Source organism: Choloepus didactylus, chromosome 8, assembly GCF_015220235.1.
Source record: "Choloepus didactylus isolate mChoDid1 chromosome 8, mChoDid1.pri, whole genome shotgun sequence".
Taxonomy (NCBI): Eukaryota; Metazoa; Chordata; class Mammalia; order Pilosa; family Megalonychidae; genus Choloepus; species Choloepus didactylus.
In genome coordinates, this window is record NC_051314.1 from 134977302 (window position 1) to 134998145 (window position 20844).

The following is a 20844-nucleotide window of genomic DNA, read 5'->3' on the forward strand; positions in this document are numbered from 1 at the left end:
CGCTGAAAGAATATAAGTAGAAGAAATGGTAGATAGTACTTTAATTTATTTGCTAAATGAACTTCATATTTTTCTTATTCATTGTTTCATGGTGGTATAATTTTTTAAATAAAAATGAACACAAAGAAATAAGGTTAATAATGAAAGTACCTTACTTATAAGATCATGCAATAAAATAACCATTTTCAGTGATTTTTGTGTGTTCTTTTTTAAAAATCTCAGGCCCTGGAATACTGATTTGCCCGATAATGTGGAAGAAGTGAAGCTTTTACTTCATATGTGGGTAGCTCTGTTTTACAGCAATCAGAATAAAGTCATCCAGTCATCACGAAAAGTGGTAGAACACAGCAACCCAGCAAAATACGTGTCTATAAATAGCACATTAGACTCTTCTGAATTCAGTGAAATGGAGGAGTCCCCCAGTGTGGAAAGATGCCCTACAGACCCTCTGTTGGAGACTAATGAAGCTTCCAAAGGTGAAGCTGCCAAAATGTCCTTCCCTGACACTAACTCCTTGCTTCCTTTCATTAAACCACCACCTGCAAGAGGCTTGGAACTTTGTGTACAGAATGAACAGGAAGAAATTTTTGTGAGAGAGGATCATCCAGATAACCTAGAAAGCCAAAATTTTGTCTGTTCTTGCAATAATGAGGTAAGTCTGAATGCTGTAAATGCTGACACTATTTTTGAAGATATTTTCATTATTTTGTATGGTTTATTTTACCCAAGTGGATTCTCCATCTCTGTAAAGGATTATAATGCCAAAATGCTAGTTTTTAGAAAAATTCTACTCTGGATGGGGTGCAGATAGAGCTTTTCTACCATCCAGATTGAAGAAATAGAAGAAAAAATCGCAGGAGTCCAGTGATGTGGGTGCCAACCACAATTGCATCGCTTATTAGTTATATAATTTGGCACAAATTACTTATTGTCTCTGAGCTTATTTGCTTTTCTTTTAAAAGAGGTGAATAATACCTGTCATATCTTACCTACAGGATTATTTTAGGATCAAATGTGATTAATGATAAATATTAGAAATGCCTTGAGAAGAAACCTGAACGTAAACCAAGACTGATTAAAAATTACTTTTGAAGAAAACAGTTGGAACATTAAATAAAATGCAGCCCCTATAAGGGAAGAGTCATTGCAGATAACTATTTGTAAATATGGAAAATCAATTTTGTTTTGTCCTACTTTTCTCAGCTGATGTTCAGTTGTGCCAAATAATCCAAATTCTGACTGGGGCAAATAAAAAACTTGTATCACAATTATAAGGAAGTGAGTTGATAAAACACCTGCCATTTTAAGCTTTTGGCCAAGGTTTGTTCCAGAAATAATCCTAGCAATGCCTGTCTTAACATTGAGTAAACAGTGCTTTTCTACCTGGGGTTACTGGGTCCTTATAGGTCCCTGGGTGAGTCTCAGAGGACCTGTGAATGTCTTCAGATCAGCAGCAGCAGCATTATCAAAATTAACACTTTTAAGCATGGTGTGCCGGAGAGTATCCTAAGCCCTTTACTCATGTGAATTTAATTTTCACAACAACTCTATGAGGTAAGGACTATTAATCTCCATTTATAGATGAGAAGATATTCAGGCATAGAGAATTAAAGAAACTGCCTAAAGTCACATAGTAAATTGTTGAGCCAGGGTTTTTTAAATTGAGGAAATTTAGATGTTTCTCATTCTGTGTATGTGTATGTATATAAATGCATATATGTGTGTATACATATATATCAGTATTTATGTACATATGAATATGTTTGTGTATGCTTTTTTCCTGAGGCTAGTATACATAAGTTTCATATTATTCTCAAGGGGAAACAAAATCCAATTAAGAATTACTATCTTAGAATAAACAAAATATTTATAGCTTAGGCAGATTTCAATTAAATTCTGTGTACATGCTGCTTTCTCATAAAGTACTTTTTGTTATGGTAATAGGTAATTGACTATAAACAGTACTGATTTTAGGAATGATTTTTGGCAAACATGAAATTGAGTATAAAGAAGTGTGTATGTGAAGTACTAAAATTAACAATTCCTGACAATTTCTTCAGCATATGCTGGGAAAATTTTTCCAGCCTCTCCTTAGATACTCTGCCTACATGTTCCAGGCACCCACATGTGCTCTACCACTCTCTTAGATTCTATAAGTCAGCAAACTAGGATGGAAGATAATTTTAGCTTCAGTATTAGAAACCAGTAGGACGTTGCTTCTAGTCGTGTGTTTAATTTGGCAGTTTTTACATGACCAGACTTTATTTCAGAAATGTACTTTACATGTAGAAAAAAATGTATAAATATGAGTACAAATACAAATATGACAAGATTGCCACAGACTTCATTTCACTAACACCAGCAAGTTAGGATATGTAAGCAAAAGCTAAGTCAGCCGGTGTAGGATTCAGGACTGTGGCCAAATGTTGACAGCCACAGCATGACTGGGAAGGTCACAAAGTTACACAGAGTGACTCCTGTCATCAAGAGTCTTGTAAGGCTTTATCTCTGATCAGTCATGTCTTCTTAAACCTCTTGGGTCTCATCTTCACTCTACCTTATCACTGGTGTTGGTTTCTTTTGTTAAGTCAGAAATGTTTTAATGAGGTTTAAAACACAGGTACTAACTTTAAACATGTATGCCTCAGTCTGTGCCTATAATGTTCCAGAAATTGGAGAAGTGTGGGCAAATGTAAAATCAAGCCATTTTACCATATTCTGGACAAGACCACAAATCATCCTTTAAAAAAAAAAAAAAAACCTGTTTATGAGGCTATCAAAATTGTCCAGAGGTATGCCTGTTAATGTTTGGCTCTTGCTGATGTCTCAGTCAGTCCTTTTGTTTAGTTTATAATGCAAACTACATTGATACAGTTTCTACTGCTCTATAGTAGAGGAAGTATTAAAATGAGAAAGATAATATCTCCAATTATGAATAAAGAAGATAATTAGGGTTAAGGGACCTTTGTTTACCACAGTGGAGCCTGATCCCTTGGGAAAACTGCTTAATCAACGTAGTCTGAGTACAGGGGATAGTAATTAATTTGTTCTCTTTCCTCATGGGAATGATCCAGAGTAGCGTGTATTTATAGTCTAATTGAAAGCTAGTTTTTTTTTTTAAAAGTTATTCCTTGCTTTAAAAATTATCTTTTAGTCTTACTTATTAAAGACAATTAAAATTTGAGTATTTTTTTCTAATACTAAATTTATGAGTTAAGTGATGCTACTTAGCAAACAGACTGCACTTTCAAGTCTTTCAAATGTCAGTGGTCTGGTTGATTTTGTTCTAGAATGTCTATTTTTTTAAAAAATAAGCTCTACAATCAGAGTTTTGGAATTGTCTTCTGTATATGTTTTTAAAGGGAAAAAGTTGCTAATTTGGTGGTATTTTAAGTCTATCAAAAACAAAAGAGGTGTTTACTTGATCTCTACCCTATAGTATTCTTATAGATTAGGAGATTTAAAAGAACCAAAATTGATCCTTGTCATTTCTGTTCTTCATATGTAATTGTTTAAAAATAATAATGATGACTGTTTGACTCTGTTTTTGTTGTTGTTTGTTTGTTTTCTTTTGTCATTTCAGGTAAGTGGTGACAAGGCTGAAGAAGAATCATCAGATAAACTAAAGACTTCCAGTGTTGTGCTTTCTAGTATTGGAAGGACCCAGACTAATGGACCTTCTGTTCCTGGTGAAGAAAAAACTTTTCAGCAATTTGATAGCACGAGTGTGACTTCTCATAATGATGCTGCCCCACAAACTACATTCCCTAAGACTTCTAATGATAACAGCCATCAGTCAGTGATTTGTCAAAAGTCTGTGTACAGCACCCTTGAAAGCAAAGTTGATATTTTGCATGCAACAATGCAAGCAAAAACAAGTGCTTTACAGAGCTTGATCAAGGATAGCAGCCCCATAAACAAAGAATGTCAGCCTTCATTGGAAAGGAAGGATGACAGTATGGGGTATGTAATGATTAATTTGGAACCAGTTACTCTCACTTTTGAAAAGAATGCCTGTGTACCAATACAGACAGAAGTTGTAAATAGAACTGATAAACCTACAACCTTTAATATGGAATTGATTAAACAAGCATCACCTACTACAAGTCTTAGACATCCTGTATCCATATTTGAAAAGGCACAAGCCCAAGGACTTAGGGACATGTCATCTCTAACAGTGTCAAGGCAAGAAGGCACTATGCATCTTTGTGCCTCCTCTGCGAATAGAGAGACACTTGCAAAAGATACATGTTCATTACAGAAAGATGTTCCTCTTCCAGCCTCATCATTACCATCAGATAATTCAGTGGTAATAGAGGCAGTATCAATAGTTAAAAGTTCTAGTTATCCATTACCCAGTGAAGAAATGAGACTCCCTCAAGACTTTTATCTGCAGACTCAGGGTCTCTTTAGCATATCTTCAGAAGAGGTTATAGAACCATCACAGGTTAAAGAAGTAATCTCAACATCAGCCTCTACCATCTTGGAAAAAAATCACTCACTTAACTTAAGAAATAATGTATCAGATAACTCTTTAGAACTAAGGAAGAATGACAAGGGTGGTCTGAACAGGGAAAATACTAATTTTGAATCATTAACCTCCTTATTTACCAAACAAACGAACCTATCTCTGAATAGAGAGGAGGTCAACCTAGAGTTATCAGAGGAAGATTCTGACATTGACCTAACTCTAACAATTTCACCACTTACAAGTCCCAGAGAACAAATGCCGGCTGACGAAGTAGACCAACTTGAGGAGGCCCTATTGCCAAATTCAGAACTTGAGGATGTAACTGAAGAAATAATTGAGCCAGAAGAGGTGACTTTCATAGAAAACAGGGAAGTGAATTCTGCTGATTATACATCAGTGTGTCCTATAGTGTCAGGGGAACCATTAGAAAATAAGGAGAGAAAGGGTGATGATTTACAACCAGTTACTTTAATACTTTCTAAAGACAATTGCTCCCTTGAGATTGCAGGGGAAGTTAATGTTACCTCAGACTTTCCCTTTAATTCTTTAATTGAGGAAGTGTCACCAGCTTCTAGTCCTGACCCTCAAGCTCCAATTAAAGAAACACAACCATCTCAGTCTGTGTCTCTAGGTAGTTTAAAAGTTCATGATATAGAGTGCAGGAGAAGTATCAAGTTCTCCCAGATTGAGTCAACTGATTTAGCCATAACAGAAAAAGAAAATTCTTTTGTTGGTCTTCCTACCTATCCAGTGGGACAAGACAACTTAACTTGGGTACAACAAATGCAGTTCTCTGCTGAAATGCCTCTAGTATTAAGTAATCATCCAGGAAGAAAAGATAGTCATTTAACTCTTCCTGGGACAGTAACTCAGCAAATTGTCCAAAATGAGGATGGTGAGGTTTTGCCTTTCTCAGAAAAGGTGCAGTGCTGTGATGCACAAGTAAATCAGCCTGCCTCAGTTGCCAAATATGGAGATGACTTCAAGCCTTCTCTTGAAAAACTGATAAAATCAGGAAAGCCATTACAGCCAATTAGTATAGAGAACAGAAATTTGGACTTAAAACATCTTGTTTTGGAGACTACTAGAAAGATGATTGAAAATAAGTCTTTGGCTGACACATTCCTTTCCTCAGCTGCTCCAGGTGATGTAGTGAATATGTCATTAAAACAGCAGACTAGCACTAAAGGCATCAAGAAAAATCTATTTAGCAGTGATTTGAAAACAAGTGAAGGTAATTATTTGCAGGTTAAGTCCTTGAACTCTGACTTCATTGATGGAGCTGATATTACACAGGCATACAGGCACTCAGAGATCCCCAAACTTGATTCTTCCTCAGATAGTGCGGTATTAACTCATTGTACAAAACCAGTAAACATAGAGACAGGGTTTCAAACGCAGGAAATATCAGTAGTTAAAATGGCCAGTTTACTTAAGAACAGTGAAATTGAAGCTGAGTTACATGAAGAAACCGTAGCTCTAGGAGGTGTTAGCCCTCAGTCTAATACCACGCCTCCAAAAGATGAACAAAAAACAATACACATACTGCAAGGTATGTCAGGGTGTGAAAGAAAAGATCTATTGAATGGAGGGTGCTTTCCCATGTATGCTAGTTCTTACCCAGATACAGCAGACACCAGGAAAAATAGTGACAAAGGGCCTTCTGCTTCCTTTGTTCCAAAATCTTTTGATTCTCTTGTTTGTGGAGTCTCTAAGGAGCATGTGGAAATTAAGAGCACTGGTGAGGGGCTTGGGGCTGAGGATGACTCTGAAACCCTATGTAGAGACGTGAATATCAGTGTGAATTCTGACATACGTTATGAACCTCTTTCCGGAGACTCTGATCAAGACTCGTTTGGTGAGTGTAGAAATCCCAACTTAGACATGGAGGATTCATGCACTTTGAGATACAGTCACACCAGAAAAGAAAATGCTACAGAAGATGGTTATGACTCTTTCATGAGCCTTAACAATAACAATAATGAAGATTGGGGCTACTCTGCCAGAGTTCCAGGATTGGAGACAAACATTCCTCCCAGAAACTGGTCCATTGGAATAAAGAAAGAAGATAAATGTGTTCCATATTATATCCAAATCAGAGATCTCCATGGTATACCCAGGACTTATCCTAACTTTACTATAACTAAAGAGCTCAAAGATACCAGGAGAACTTTGCACAGCCTGAGGAGGCACCCCAGTTTCACTGCAAAATGTGGCTTGATCAGCTCCTGGTCAAGTACTTGGCAAGTAACAGATGACCTCACCCAGAACACTTTAGATCTGGAATATCTCCGCTTTGCACATAAACTGAAACAAATTATAAAGACTGGAGAAGCTCAGCATTCTGCCTCTTCCACCAGTGTCTTTCCAAAGGAATCAACTGTCCAAATAGCTACTGGAGCTTTCCCTCTGGCAAAGGTATCTGAGTCCCCAGTTCCACATCCTGGACCCAGGAGCCGAAGTCCCCTTCTGGTAACAGTTGTGCACTCAGAGCCTAGACAAGAGAGTCAGCAGATGAGAGGTCACATGCGTGGCAATTTGAACAGTTCTTCCTCCTTTTGGAAGGGGATGTGCAGTCAGGGTAGGAATCATCTTCCAAATTCTGAAAGAAATCAGATTGCTTCATTTCACCTCAACAAACTGAAATATAACAGTACTCTGAAAGAATCTCGGAATGATATTTCTCTTATTCTCAGTGAATATGCTGAATTCAACAAGGTGATGCTGAATAGCAACCAAATGGTTTTCCAAGATAAAGAGTTAAATGTTGCTTCTGGAGAGGCCATATCTCAAGAGATGTATTTACCTTTCCCAAGAAGGTCAGCCTCCTATGAAGACATGATTACAGACTTGTGTACCAATTTGCATGTCAAACTAAAAAGTATTATGAAAGAGGCTTGTAAAAGTACCTTCCTATTCTACCTTGTTGAAACAGAAGACAAGTCATTCTTTGTAAAAACAAAGGTAAAGTGCCAGATTTTTCTTATAGTTTATATTATTTTGGTCGACTTCTAATTTTAGATTAGGTTAGAAATAATAAATTTAACATTCTTGGCTTCAAAAGAAATCAAGGTATGAGGTGGTATTTATACTTGACACATTAAATTTCACAGCTCAGTCTTTATCTGTATGCTAATGTGATGCTATAAGGATCTGGCATTTGTACTTTATACATTTGTATAATGTTCCAGAATTATGAATGAAAAGTATATTTCTCCATGCAGTGACTAATTTTCAATAAATGTTACCATTATAGACATACTTAAATTCAGATGTAAACACAAACATATTCCACAGCTAAAATACAGATTTTTTTCATTGTTGTGATTACCTGTATTCTTCCATTAGTGTGGATAGTTGAGAAGGACCTCTTTTGGTTTGAGATGTATTTTTAAATTTTGAAGATTAGGATAACTGATGTTCTGGTGAGCACATGGTTCTTAAATTTAAATGATGTGACCATACTGAAATTCTGACTTGGGAGGAGCCAGCATCTGTCTTGATTCACCATTAGCTTCTTCATTTTATCCTCTCAGAATTTATATTCTATTTTAGAAATAGATAGCATTGTTGTTTTTTTTTTTTTAACTTTAATTTCAAATTTACATAAAGGTTGCAGAAATCGTACCTTTCGCTTGGATAACCCAATGTTAACATGTCTGAACCATTTGACACTAACTTGCAGGTATGATACCCCATTACCCCTTAATACTTAAGTGTGTATTACTTGAGTACAAAGATACTATTCTTTATAACCACAGAACAACCCTGAAAACCCAGAAGTTACCATTAGTCTAATATGACCATCTAATCCAAAGACCCCATTAAAATTTCATCGGTTGTCTTAATAATCTCCTTTATAGGGCCATGATCACATGTTGCATTTACCGGTTATGCCCCCTTAGTTTCTTTCAACCCAGAATAATTCTGTCATTCCTTATCTTTTAAGGCCTGGACATTTTTTGAAGACTGTAGGCCAGTTATTTGGTGGAATGTCCCTCACTTTGTGTTGGTCTGTTCTGTTCTCATGAGTTATGCTCTATAGGCAGGAATACCCAAACATGGTGCTGTGTTCTCAGTGCATCATATCAGGAGGCACGAGATGTCCGTTTGCCCTGTTAATGGTATATGAACTATTTTCATTTGGTTAAGATGATCTCTGCCAGGCTTCTCCAATGTAAAGCTAATTAATAAGCATGTTTTAGGTATTAATAAGTAATAAATGGGAAGATACTTGAGACTATGTAAATATCCTATTCCTCATAAAACTTTCACCCACCAGATTTACCATCTATTCATGATTCTTGTCTGATACTACTCTTAGGATTGTCAATTAGTGATATTCTAATTCCATCATTCCTTTTATTATTAATTTGCATTCTGTTGAAGAACAGAGCTTTTGCTTCTCTCCTGTCTATTTATTAATTTTTTTTTTGTTTATATCAGTATGGGCCCATGGATTGCAGTTTTATTGAAAGGGTTACAATCTGTTCTTTCATTTTATTTTAATGCTCAGATTGTCCCACACCCAGCCAGTGGGAACCCCTTTAAGGGGCTTCTGTGTCCTTTTGACAAATCCCCATAGTTGTTTGGGTACTTCCTTACTTTCTGATGCAACATAATGTTCCTTACAGACTTATCTTTTATTTTTACTGCCCCAGCCTTGGAGTCAGCCATTTCTCCTAGGAGTTGTGATTCTTTTTTAGTGGAAAATGGCATTTAGAAATCAAGATCTGAGCACTAGGTCAATTCATTGCCACTGGGGTGCCACCGCTTCTAGGTCCTCTTAGCAAAGAGAGCCAGGAAATATGTACGCGCGCGCGCACACACACACACATCTGTATCTGCATATCATATATCTATATATGTTTAAAAAAAAAAAGAGTTCACACTCATATCCCCATTTTTAACCCAGCACCAGAAAGTTTATTCAAGCCGCCTCCTTTTCCATATTGTTACTCCCTTTTCCAACTGTGAGAAACTTGGTTTCCATTTTCCTGAATGTATTTACTTATTTGCTCAAATCCCCCCTCATCCTCTCCTTTGCCCCTCCCCGTGCCCCATATGTAATCAAACTCCCAATCCAAAGCCCAACCCTGGACATGCCAGCTCCCTCTTCTCTTGCCTGGCACAGTAGGCCAAAGCTGGGCCTCGAACACACCATCTCCATCTACCCCACCAGACTTGCAGCAGAAAGCTCAATTCAAATGACAGCATTCCTTTTTTTTTTTTAATTAAAAACAAACAATAAAAGAAAATCAAACAAAACCAAAACAAAGGAATAAGAAAAACAAATTGCTTAAAATAACTACATTGATTCCAACATGTTCCTACCATACCCCCCAAAAAATTAACAAACCATAGTCGTTCCTGAGCATTCCCATAACATTAAGATTACCCTCCATAACTTATCTGTTCTTATTAGATTATCAGTCCCCCAGACCAGTTGCTGTCTGTCTCGAGGTCCCCTACATTCTACAATATAAAACATTTATTTTACATTTTTCACAGAGTTCACATTAGTGATAACATACAATATCCCTCTTTTTGTGCCCGGCTTATTTCATTAAGCATTATGTCTTCAGGGTTCATCCATGTTGTCATATGTTTCACGACATTGTTCCTTCTTACTGCTGTGTTGTTTTCCATCGTGTATATATATACCACATTTTGTTTATCTTACTGCTGTGTTGTATTCCATCGTGTGTATATATATATATATATATATATATACACCACATTTTGTTTATCCACTCATCTGCTGAAGGACATTTGGGTTGTTTCCATCTCTTGGCAATTGCGAATAATGCTGCTGTGAACATCAGTGTGCAAATATCTGTTCGTGTCACTGCTTTCAGATCTTCTAGGTATATACCAAGAAGTGAAATTGCTGGATCGAAGGGTAACTCTATATCTAGTTTTCTAAGGAACTGCCAGACTGTCTTCCAGAGTGGCTATACCATTATACAGTCCCACCAACAATGAGTAAGAGTTGAATAATGAATAATTTCTCCACATCCCCTCCAGCATTTGTATTTTCCTGTTTGTTTAATGGCAACCATTCTAATTGGTGTGAGATGATATCTCATTGTGGTCTTAATTTGCATCTCCCTAATAGTGAAGATGAACATGTTTTCATGTGTTTTTTAGCCATTTGTATTTCTTCAGAGAAATGTCTTTTCATATCTTTTGCCCATTTTATAATTGGGTTGTTTGTACTATTGTCGTTGAGTTGTAGGATTTCTTTATATATGCAAGATATCAGTCTTTTACCAGATAAATGGTTTCCAAATATTTTTTCCCATTGAGTTGGCTGCCTCTTCACTTTTTGTCTGATTCCTTTGAGGTACAGAAGCTTTTAATTTTGAGGAGTTCCCCTTTATCTATTTTTTCTTTTGTTGCTTATTTACAAGGTCTTGAAGATGTTTCCCTATATTATCTTCTAGGAGTTTTATGGTACTGTCTCTTAAACTGAGGTCGTTGATCAGCTTTAAGTTAATAAGGTGTGAGGTATGGGTCCTCTTTCATTCTTTTGGATATGGATATCCAGTTCTCTCAGCCCCATTTTTTGAAGAGACTGTTATGTCCCAGTTTAATGGGTTTGGGGGTCTTATCAAAGATCAGTCGACTCTATATCTGGGGGTCTATTTCTGAATTCTCAGTTCGATTCCATTGATTGATATGTCTATCTTTGTGCCAATACCATGCTCTTTTGACGACTGTGGCTTTATAGTAAGCTTCAAAGACAGGAAGTGTAAGTCCTCCCACCTCATTTTTCATTTTTAGAATGTTTTTAGCCATTTGAGACATCTTCCCTTTCCAAGTAAATTTGGTTACTAGCTTTTCCAAGTCTGCAATGTAGGTTGTTGGAATTTGGGCAGGAATTGCATTGAATCTGTAGATGAGTTTGGGTAGAATTGACATTTTAATGACCTTTAGCCTTCCTGTGCATGAACATGGAATATTTTTCCATCTTTTTAAGTCCTCTTCTATTTCTTTTAGTAAAGTTATGTAATTTTCTATGAGGTATTTTACATCCGTGATTAAGTTTATTCCTAGGTACTTTATTTTTTTAGTTGCTAGTGAGAATGGAATCTTTTTCTTTCTTTTTTCTTTTTTTTAAATATCTTACATATTTAAAATTTATTAAGTTTAAAGAAATAAAACTATATTCATGGTTTAAATCACTCCTGGCTAAACTATAATTTTAAACAAATAGAAAATTACTATGATGTACACCACTAAAAACTGAGTTCAAACTACATAGCATTACTTTACTGTGACTTATAAAGGTTGTTTTCATCTGTATTATTTAAATTAATTACTAGTATTAGCAAAATGCAACATGGACTACTTACAATAGTCTATCAATTATCTGCACATAATTTATGCAAAAATTTTAATATTTTTCCCCACAGTCACCCAATAAGGACACCTCTAAGCAGCTTTTTATAATTAGATGACACATACATATAATAGCAATTTTATTAGCCTGAAGAAAATTAAGTGAAATCTTGTCAAAAATAATCACCATGCATTTACAAAACAATTAGTATTCTATTTGCTGTTCAGAGACAACTAATATTTATTGAGCACCTCCTATTTTCCAGGATTAAAAACATATTACTTTATAGAATTCTCAAATCCATCCTACAAGATAGGTAATAGTATCTTTTATTTTATGGGTGAGAAAACTAAGACTCAGCCTAATAGGAACTTATAAGCATTAGGACAACCATAAGCTGTCCTATTTAATTATACTGACTGCCAGTTTTAAGAGAACATATCACCTATTTTTCACATTTGTGTGACTATCACTAAGTCTTTGTGTTTACATTCATTTTTCTTAAATTCTTGTGGACATAAGCAGTATTTTTATTTATATCACTGTCATTTCTCTTTACTACTTGCCTCCCTAAGGTCTTCATCACATATCTATAATTTCTTGCTTATAAATTTCATTAAGATAAGTAGACATGGAAATGTATAGTATTAGGTATTATTGTATCATTCTGAATTTTAAAACGACACAAGCACAAACTTAAAAAGCTATACCTATTAAGAAAAAGGTACAAACTATGATTTCTAAAATATATATATATATTTTTTTAACCTCATTTTCATCTTTTTGGTTTATTAATATAATCTTAGGAGAACAGAATGTTAAAAAACTTAAATGTCTGTATTGAGATGGAAAATCACATATAAGGTATTGAAATATATATCCTTTAAAGTACTTCTCCTAAGCACAGGGCTAAGTAGTTCCTTGTTTTAGTTCAACTGAATAAAATTATAAAAGGAGTGTTTTCCTTTATAGTAGAGATGTGTAAGTAGCCAAAAGGTCAAACCCAGAATTCAGTAAATATTGAGGATATTCCAGTAGTTACTAATATTGAATTCTAGCCAACTTCTAGTAATATGTAAGTATAGATTATCTTATAGAAAACCTGTTCTATTAAAGGTATCCTCATAGAAGGGGAAAGAACTACAAAGAAATGGACTACATCAGAGACCTACTAAATGCCCTTAATTAGAGACCAAGGCTCAAGCTTGATAGGTAACTTGTCTAAGTCATATGCCAATGGTAGAACCAGGTCTGATTCCTGAGCCGGGCTCTTTTTTACCACATCAGGGTGTTCTCTCATTTTGACTTAATCATATTACTTACTATATTTTAATTTTATTTTGGAAAATTATCAAGGAATAAAACTGTTCTCTGCAGCTCAACAATTCTCAAAAATGAGCATTGCAAGAATAGATTGTAGTTCAGAACATTAGAGCATTTTCATAGCTTCATTAAAAGGAGAAATTTATACAGGAAAAAGTTCACGTTACATATAGTTTTAGTTTGGCTGCAAAAAGCTTAGTTGTAGCTTTAAAACTTTGTATCATAGTAACTTCGTATGTTGTGAAATAGTTTTCTATAATCTTGACATTTTCTTCAGATAGCAAATTTTCTTGTTTTAGCTGCCTTGTAAGAGCTTCAAAAGACTTCAATCTTCCTAGAGTTTGCTGCTCTTGTAGCTCAAGAACTGTTATTTTTGAATGTAGCTTAGAAACTTTTTAGCATAGTTGTTCCTTATTTATGTCTTGTCTGCAATAAGAATGTTCAATTTGTAAAACTTCTGTTCCATAGTCTATATCCTTATATAAGGAGTCTTCAATGTCCACATCTTCCATTTCCACAGTTTCTTGTTGGGCATGTATAAAAGAATTAACTGTAGGTCTAGGATTTTCAGTCGGTACAAAAATGGCAGTTAACAGATTCCTTATTTGTGCTTAATTCTCCAACTGTTTGAGTAATTGTGCTAAATAAAACTGGATTTTTGTGTGCTGCCTTAATTTCCACAGAGTTATCTGTAAAATTTGGATCAGCAAAATGACTGGTAGCTATTTCAAGCACTTCTTGAGTTTTCAAAGACTGCTGAATACCTTCTGAATCAGCAGTTGTCAAAGTAATAGTTGTAGAATTTAGACTGTTAAAAGGTGTGAAAAACACCTACATCTATATCTTGGTTAACTGATGTTTCCAAAGTAGATTGTGGTTTTTCAATATCTTGTTTAACCAGGGTAAGAGTTAATATGTTATTTTGTATGTTTTCTGATTTTGGAGCTGGTGGCTGTGCCAAGGCAGTTGACTCAAATAATTTTGCACATTCAAGGAGCACGTCCTTTTTAACAGTATTTTTCGTAGGCTCATTTGATGTTAATGATTCTTCTTTCTTACCCTCTAATTTTTTCTTCTGAAACTTTTTTTTGGAAGAGTCTTTTCCTTAGAAAATAATATTTTCAAATTCTAAAAAGGATGCCCTTTCTAGGCTTATTCTCTTATTAATTAGTGCTGATTATTTAATTATAACTCTGAACAGTACACTGGCCAAGTAGGTTAATTCAGTTAAAAAAATATGTTCTAAATATATAACAACACAAATATACCTTAAAGTGCTCTTTAAAAAGCATTAAGCATATTGAATACACAAGGGAAGAATTTGAGACCATTCAGAATACCACTAAGAAAATCCTTGCTCATTAAGTTATATTAATAACTTGTGTATGTGTTATCTTCTGTTTACTTGTTTTAAGCATTACTTCATAACAGCTTAATTAAAATGGTTTTAAAAGATTGTCACTGTTTTGGTAAAAGCACAAATTTTTCTTTTTTTCTCAAGAGTTTGTTTTTACGACAGTTATCTTTGCCTCTCACCCCCTCCACCTGATCACCTGCCTGGCAATATGCCACTATGCTCAACATTAACCCCTTCTCCCTGTCTGTAATACCTGATTGTCTTCTGGCAAATCAAATATTGTTGGAGTTGCAGTTTGTTTTGAATATCAAATACCCCATCTGATGTCAAGAGAGTCAGGTGTAAAATGGTCGCTACATAGGAACTGGTATTTACTGGGAACCCATGAGTCACATTTCATATTCTTTAACCATTTTTCAGGTTTTTTGTTGTGCAGAGGAAATGGGTAAAAACTAAGCTTCTAGTCTTTATCATTTCGTCCCTGGCAGTTCTTACAGCAAATCGCCACACAGTAGCGGGGCGTTGCTCAGGTGACACCCCAGGAGAGCAGGGCTCAGAAAGAGGTGCAGGCCGGCCTTTCTCACTGATGCAGGGCCACGGTTCCAAGCAGCCGAGCAACAGCGCCTGCTCCCGAGACCCTGGAATCTTTTTCTTGAATGTCTCTTCAGTTAGGTCATTTCCAGTGTATAGGAACAGTACTGACTTATGTGCATTAATCTTGTGTCCTGCTACTTTGCTAAATTTATTAGCTCAGGTAGCTGTGTCATTGATTTCTCAGGGTTTTCCATATATAAGATCATATCATCTGTAGATAATGAGAGTTTTACTTCGTTTCCAATTTGGATGCTAAATTTGGCAAGACAAATAAAAGTTTCTTTGTCTTGCCAAATTTCTCTGGCTAGCACTTCTAGCACAATGTTGAATAACAGTGGTGACAGCGGGCATCCTTGTCTCGTTCCTGATTTTAGAGGGAAGACTTTCAGTCTCACCACTGAGTATGATGTTGGCTATTGGTTTTTCATATATGCCCTTTATCATATTGAGGAAGCTTCCTTCGATACCTACCTTTTGAAGTATTATCAAAAAAGGATGCTGGATTTTGTTGAATGCTTTTTCAGCATCTATTAAGATGATCATTTGATTTTCCCCTTTTCTTTTGATTTATTAATGTGTTGTATTGCATTGATTGATTTTCTTATGTGGAACCATCCTTGCATGCCTGGAATGAACCCCACTTGGCCATGGTGTATGATTTTTTTAATGTGTCTTTGGATTTGATTTGCAAGTATTTTGTTGAGAATTTTTGCTTCTGTATTCATGAGGGAGATTGGCCTGTAGTTTTACTTTCTTGTAGCATTTTTACCTGGTTTTGGTATTAGAGTATGTTAGCTTCATAAAATGCGTTAGGCAGTGTTCATTTGCTTCAATGTTTTTAAAGAGTTTAAGTAAAATTGGTGTCAGTTCTTTTTGGAAAGTTTGGTACAATTCCCCTTTGAAGCCATCTGGCCCTGGGCATTTATTTGTGGGAAGCTTTTTGATGACTGATGGATCTCTTTGCTTGTGATTGGTTGGTTGAGGTCTTCTTTTTCTTCTCTGGTCAGTCTAGGTTGTTCATATGTTTCCAGAAAATTGTCCATTTCCTCTACATTATCCAGTTTGTTGCCATACAGTTGTTCATAGTATCCTCTTTTTTTTTTTTTTTAAATTTTATTTTGAAATAAATTCAAACTTACAGGAACAGTTGCAAAGACAATACAAACCGCATACACAGACTCCAGCATCCCCCGACCCCCCTCCCCCAATACCCCAATCCACCAACTTTAACATCCTGTCACACCACCATTTCTTTCCCTCCCTCCCTCCCTCCCTATCATCCATTATCTATTGCTCTGTCTTCTGAACATATGAGAGCAAGCTGCACACATCCTTGAACAAACAATATAATTCACATATAAATTTCCCATGTACAAGAACATTCTTTTATGCAATCCCATTAAGCGCAGCTAAGAAGTTCAAGAAATTCAACATTGATACAAAGCTTACATTCTATATTTCCTTTTTTTTGTCTCACCTGTGTCCCTTTGAGCCTCCTCTCCTCCATCCTCAGATCCCATCTAGGATATCCTTGGCATTTAATTGTCATTATCTATTTAGACAGTCTTTTTTTTTCTTTTTTCAATTGTGGAAACATATACAGCCTAAATCTTCCCATTCCACCCCTCCTTAGCATTCCGTTAGTGGAATTAATCACATTTAGAATGTTGCAATGCTATCATCTTCCCATCATCCATTACTAGAAATTTCCCTTCAACCCAAACAGAAACCCTACACTCATTTCTTAACTCCCCATTGCCCCTTCCCCCACTTCTCGTAACCCATACTCTACTTTTTATCTCTATGGTCATGTTCTCTGATACTTTCTTTGTGTTTACTGTGGTGCTTAAATTTAACCTCTTAAATCTATAACAATCTTGCTTTTCTTTGATACCAACTTAACTTCAATAGGACACGTACACTATGTTCCTATACTCCTCCATTCCCCTACCTTTATGTAGTTCTTGTCAAAAATTACATATTTTACATTGAGTCCAAAACCACTGATTTATCATTACAGTGTATGTATTTTAGATTCTGTAGGAAGTAAATAGTGGAGATACAAATCAAAAATACAGTAGTATTGGTATTTATATTTACCATGTGATCTTTACTGGAAATCTTTATTTCTTCATGTGGTTTCCGTCATTGTTTAGTGTCCCTTCCTTTCAGCCTGCTCAGTTCCCTTTAGCATTTCCTATAGGAGTGATCTACTGGTGATGAAGTCCCTCAGCTTTTGACTATCTGGGAATGTTTTCATCTCCCCCTCATTTTTACCCTCCAGTTGTTTGTGAATTTTGTAAGTCTCTGATGGTTATTGACTTCTATTTGTATTCCATTGTGGTCAGAGAATGTGCTTTGAATATATTAAAATTTTTTAAAAAAATTAACTGAGGCTTGTTTTATGTTCAGGCATATGGTCTATTCTGGAGAGAGATCCATGATCACTAGAGAAGAATGTGTGTCCTGGTGATTTGGGATGTAATGTTCTATATATGTCTGTTAAATTTCTCTATATCTCTCTCTCTACTTTCTTTGTTTCTCTGTTGGTAGGGCTCCCTTTAGTATCTGAAGTAGGGCAGGTCTTTTATTTGCAAAATCTCTCAGCATTTGTTTGTGAAAAATTTAAGCTCTCCCTCAAATTTGAAGGAGAGTTTTGCTGGATAAAGTATTCTTGGTTGGAAATTTTTCTCAGAATTTTAAATATGTCATGCCACTGCCTTCTCGCCTCCATGGTGGCCGCTGAGTAGTCACTGCTTAGTCTTATGTTGTTTCCTTTGTATGTGGTGCATTGCTTTTCTCTTGTTGCTTTCAGAACTTGCTCCTTCTCTTCAGTATTTGACAGTCTGATCAGAATATGTCTCGGAATGGGTTTATTTGAATTTATTCTATTTGGAGTTCGCTGGGCATTTATGCTTTGTGTATTTATATTGTGTATAAGGTTTGGGAAGTTTTCCCCAACAATTTCTTTGAATACTCTTTCCAGACCTTTACCCTTCTCTTCCCCTTCTGGGACACCAATGAGTCTTAATTTTGGATGTTTTATTTTATCTATTGTATCCCTGAGATCCATTTCTATTTTTTCAATTTTTTCCCCATTCTTTCTTTTGTTCTTTCATTTTCCATTCTGTGGTCCTCAAGGAGGCTGAGTTGTTGTTCAGCTTCCTCTAATCTTGTATTATGAGTATCCAGAGTCTTTTTAATTTGGCCAACAATTTTGTGTATTTCCATGAGATCTTCTATTTTTTTATTCACTCTTGCAATTTCTTCTTTATGCTCTTCTAGGGTCTTCTTTATGTTCTTTATATCCTGTGCCATGCTCTCGTTGTTTGACTTTAGTTCTTTGATTAATTGCGCCAAGTACTGTGTCTCTTCTGATCTTCTGATTTGGGTGTTCGGGTTTGGGTTCTCCATATCGTCTGGTTTTATCATATGCTTTAAGATTTTCTGTTGTTTTTGGCCTCTTGGCATTTGCTTTACTTGATAGGATTCTTTATGGATATAAGAAGTACTGATCTCTAATTTGTCAGATCTACAGCTTGGTGGTGTACACTTTCTCTAACTAGCCAGCAGATGGTATCCGCAAGTCACCTATTCCCCTCAAGTCAGTTCTCCCCGACTTTGTCTTTGTGGTGTGTGGGGATCTGATTCTTGTGGGCTTCAATAAGTTTGGGTGTGTTGTTGGTGTTGTCCACCCTGAATGTGGGGCGTGTGTCTGGGTGGTTAGGGAGGCAGGGCAGCTTTAATAATCAAACCTCCCAGGTGTTCCCGGAGATTTAAGGCTGTTGCAGGAGCCTAAGCCTTCATTTCAGTCTTGCCACAGATTGTCTCTGCTGCTGACCCACAAGTCCTTGGTATTGGCGTAGGGTCCCTGGGATTTCCAAGCAGGTCCCCCTTCCCAGCCATGCCCTTCCAGGACCTCTGCTGAGGGAAGGCTGGCCCATGTCACCAGGGCGCACCAGCCCTCCAGGGAAGCTCTGGGCCACTGGGCCGTGCAGGGGCATTCCCAGCCTGCTGTAAAGATGGCTGAATGGGGCGTGTTAATTTCCCCCTTTTGCACAGTTCCGCCTTCCCAGCTCCAGGACAATTAGCTGTGGGTGCACTAAAAGCCAATATCCATGGCCAATATTGTGGTGTGTGTGCGGTGCTGTGGGAAGTACTCCCCGTCACACTGGGACCCTTGGCGTGGCCCTGCGCTATAGCTCCAGCCCTGGGCAGGAGCGTTCCCAGCCCACCAGGGAGATGGCTGCAGGGGGTGTGGTTTCTTTCTCCTTTTGGCTCCCCTCTGCCCTCCTGGCCCCAAGACAATCAGCAGCGGGTGTGGGAAGGGCTATCCTCCACGCTAGACATCGAGGCGTTGGTACAGCCCGCTCCTGCCATGCTTCACTGCACAGTTCTCCTCGTGGTATCCGCAGCTGCTCCTGGTTTTTTTTTGTTTTTTTTTTTTAAGAGAACTCGTCCATCTTCAAATGCCCACCCATGGTTTCCCCACACCACAGCACAGCCGCCAGACTTTCAGCCGGATCACTCACTCATTTCAGAACATAGACTCCTGGTTTCACCAAATGCACGGTCCTTGTGGATTTAGCAGACCTTGTCCGGGTGGTGCATCGCTGGAACTGGTGTTCTGGTCACTTTCTGGCTTTTATCTAGTATTTTTCATGGAGGTGTTTTTTTTGCCCAGTCTCACCTAGCCGCCATCTTAGGTTCCCACCCATAGTATCCTTTTATAATTTTTTTAATTTCTTCGAGATCCACAGTAATGTCACCTTTCTCATTCATTATTTTGTTTATATGCTTCTTCTCTCTTTTTGATTTTGTGATTCTGGCTAGGGGCTTGTCAGTGTTGTTGATCTTCTCAAAGAACCAACTTTTGGTGATATTCTCTCTATTGTTTTTTGTTCTCTGTCATTTATTTCTGCTTTAATCCTTGTTATTTATTTTCTTCTACTTGGTTTAAGATTAGTTTGCTGTTCATTTTTTATTTTCTTCAGTTGTTCCATTAGTTCTTTGATTTTAGCTCTTTCTTCCTTTTTATTGTATGCATTTAGACCTATAAATTTCCCCCTTAATACTGCCTTCACTGTATCCAATTAGTTTTGATATGTTGTGCTCTCATTTTCGTTCGTCTCTAGATATTTAGCAATTTCTCATTTCTTCTTTAGCCCACTGATTGTTTAGGAATGTGTTGTTTAACCTGTAGATGTTTGTGACTGTTTTAATCTTTGGTGGTTATTGACTTCTAATTGTATTTCATTGTGATTAGAGAATGTGCTTTGAATAATTTTAATCTTTTTAAATTTATTGAGGCTTGTTTTATGGCCCAACATGTAATCTATTCTGGAGAAAGCTCCATGAGCACCAGAGAAGAATCTTGGTGATTTGAGATGTAATGCTCTATATATGTCTGTTAAGTCAAATTCATTTATCACATTGTTTAGGATTTCAATTGTTTAGGACCTTATTGGTCCTCAGTCTGATTGATCTAGCTATAGGAGAGAGTGATGTATTGAAGTCTCCCACAATTATTGTGGAAACATCTATTGCTTCCTTCAGTTTTGCCGAAGTTTGTCTCATATACTTTGGTGCGTCTTCATTGGGTGCATAGACATTTATGATTGTTATTTCTTCTTGTTGAATTGTCCCTTTTATATGTGTATAGTGACCTTCTTTGTCTCTTATGACATCCGTGCATTTAAAGACTATTTTATCTGAGATTAATATTGCTACTCCTGCTTTCTTTTGGCTGTAGCT

At 36.6% G+C, this 20844-nt stretch overlaps 1 protein-coding gene and 1 pseudogene across 6 annotated transcripts in view; one reads left to right on the forward strand and one right to left on the reverse strand.

Moving 5' to 3' along the window:
* Positions 1–20844, forward strand: part of TASOR2 (transcription activation suppressor family member 2) — an 84464-nt gene that overhangs the window by 54006 nt on the left and 9614 nt on the right. For 5 of the 6 annotated variants that reach the window (XM_037847907.1, XM_037847906.1, XM_037847904.1 and 2 more), the window contains 2 exons: positions 223–652; positions 3584–7435. In XM_037847907.1, coding sequence (XP_037703835.1) covers positions 223–652; positions 3584–7435 — 4282 coding nt within the window. Of the gene's footprint in view, positions 1–222; positions 653–3583; positions 7436–8083; positions 8157–20844 lie in introns of all 6 variants that reach the window. The other variant, XM_037847909.1, reaches the window with a different exon arrangement.
* Positions 13298–15010, reverse strand: LOC119541617 (annotated as a pseudogene).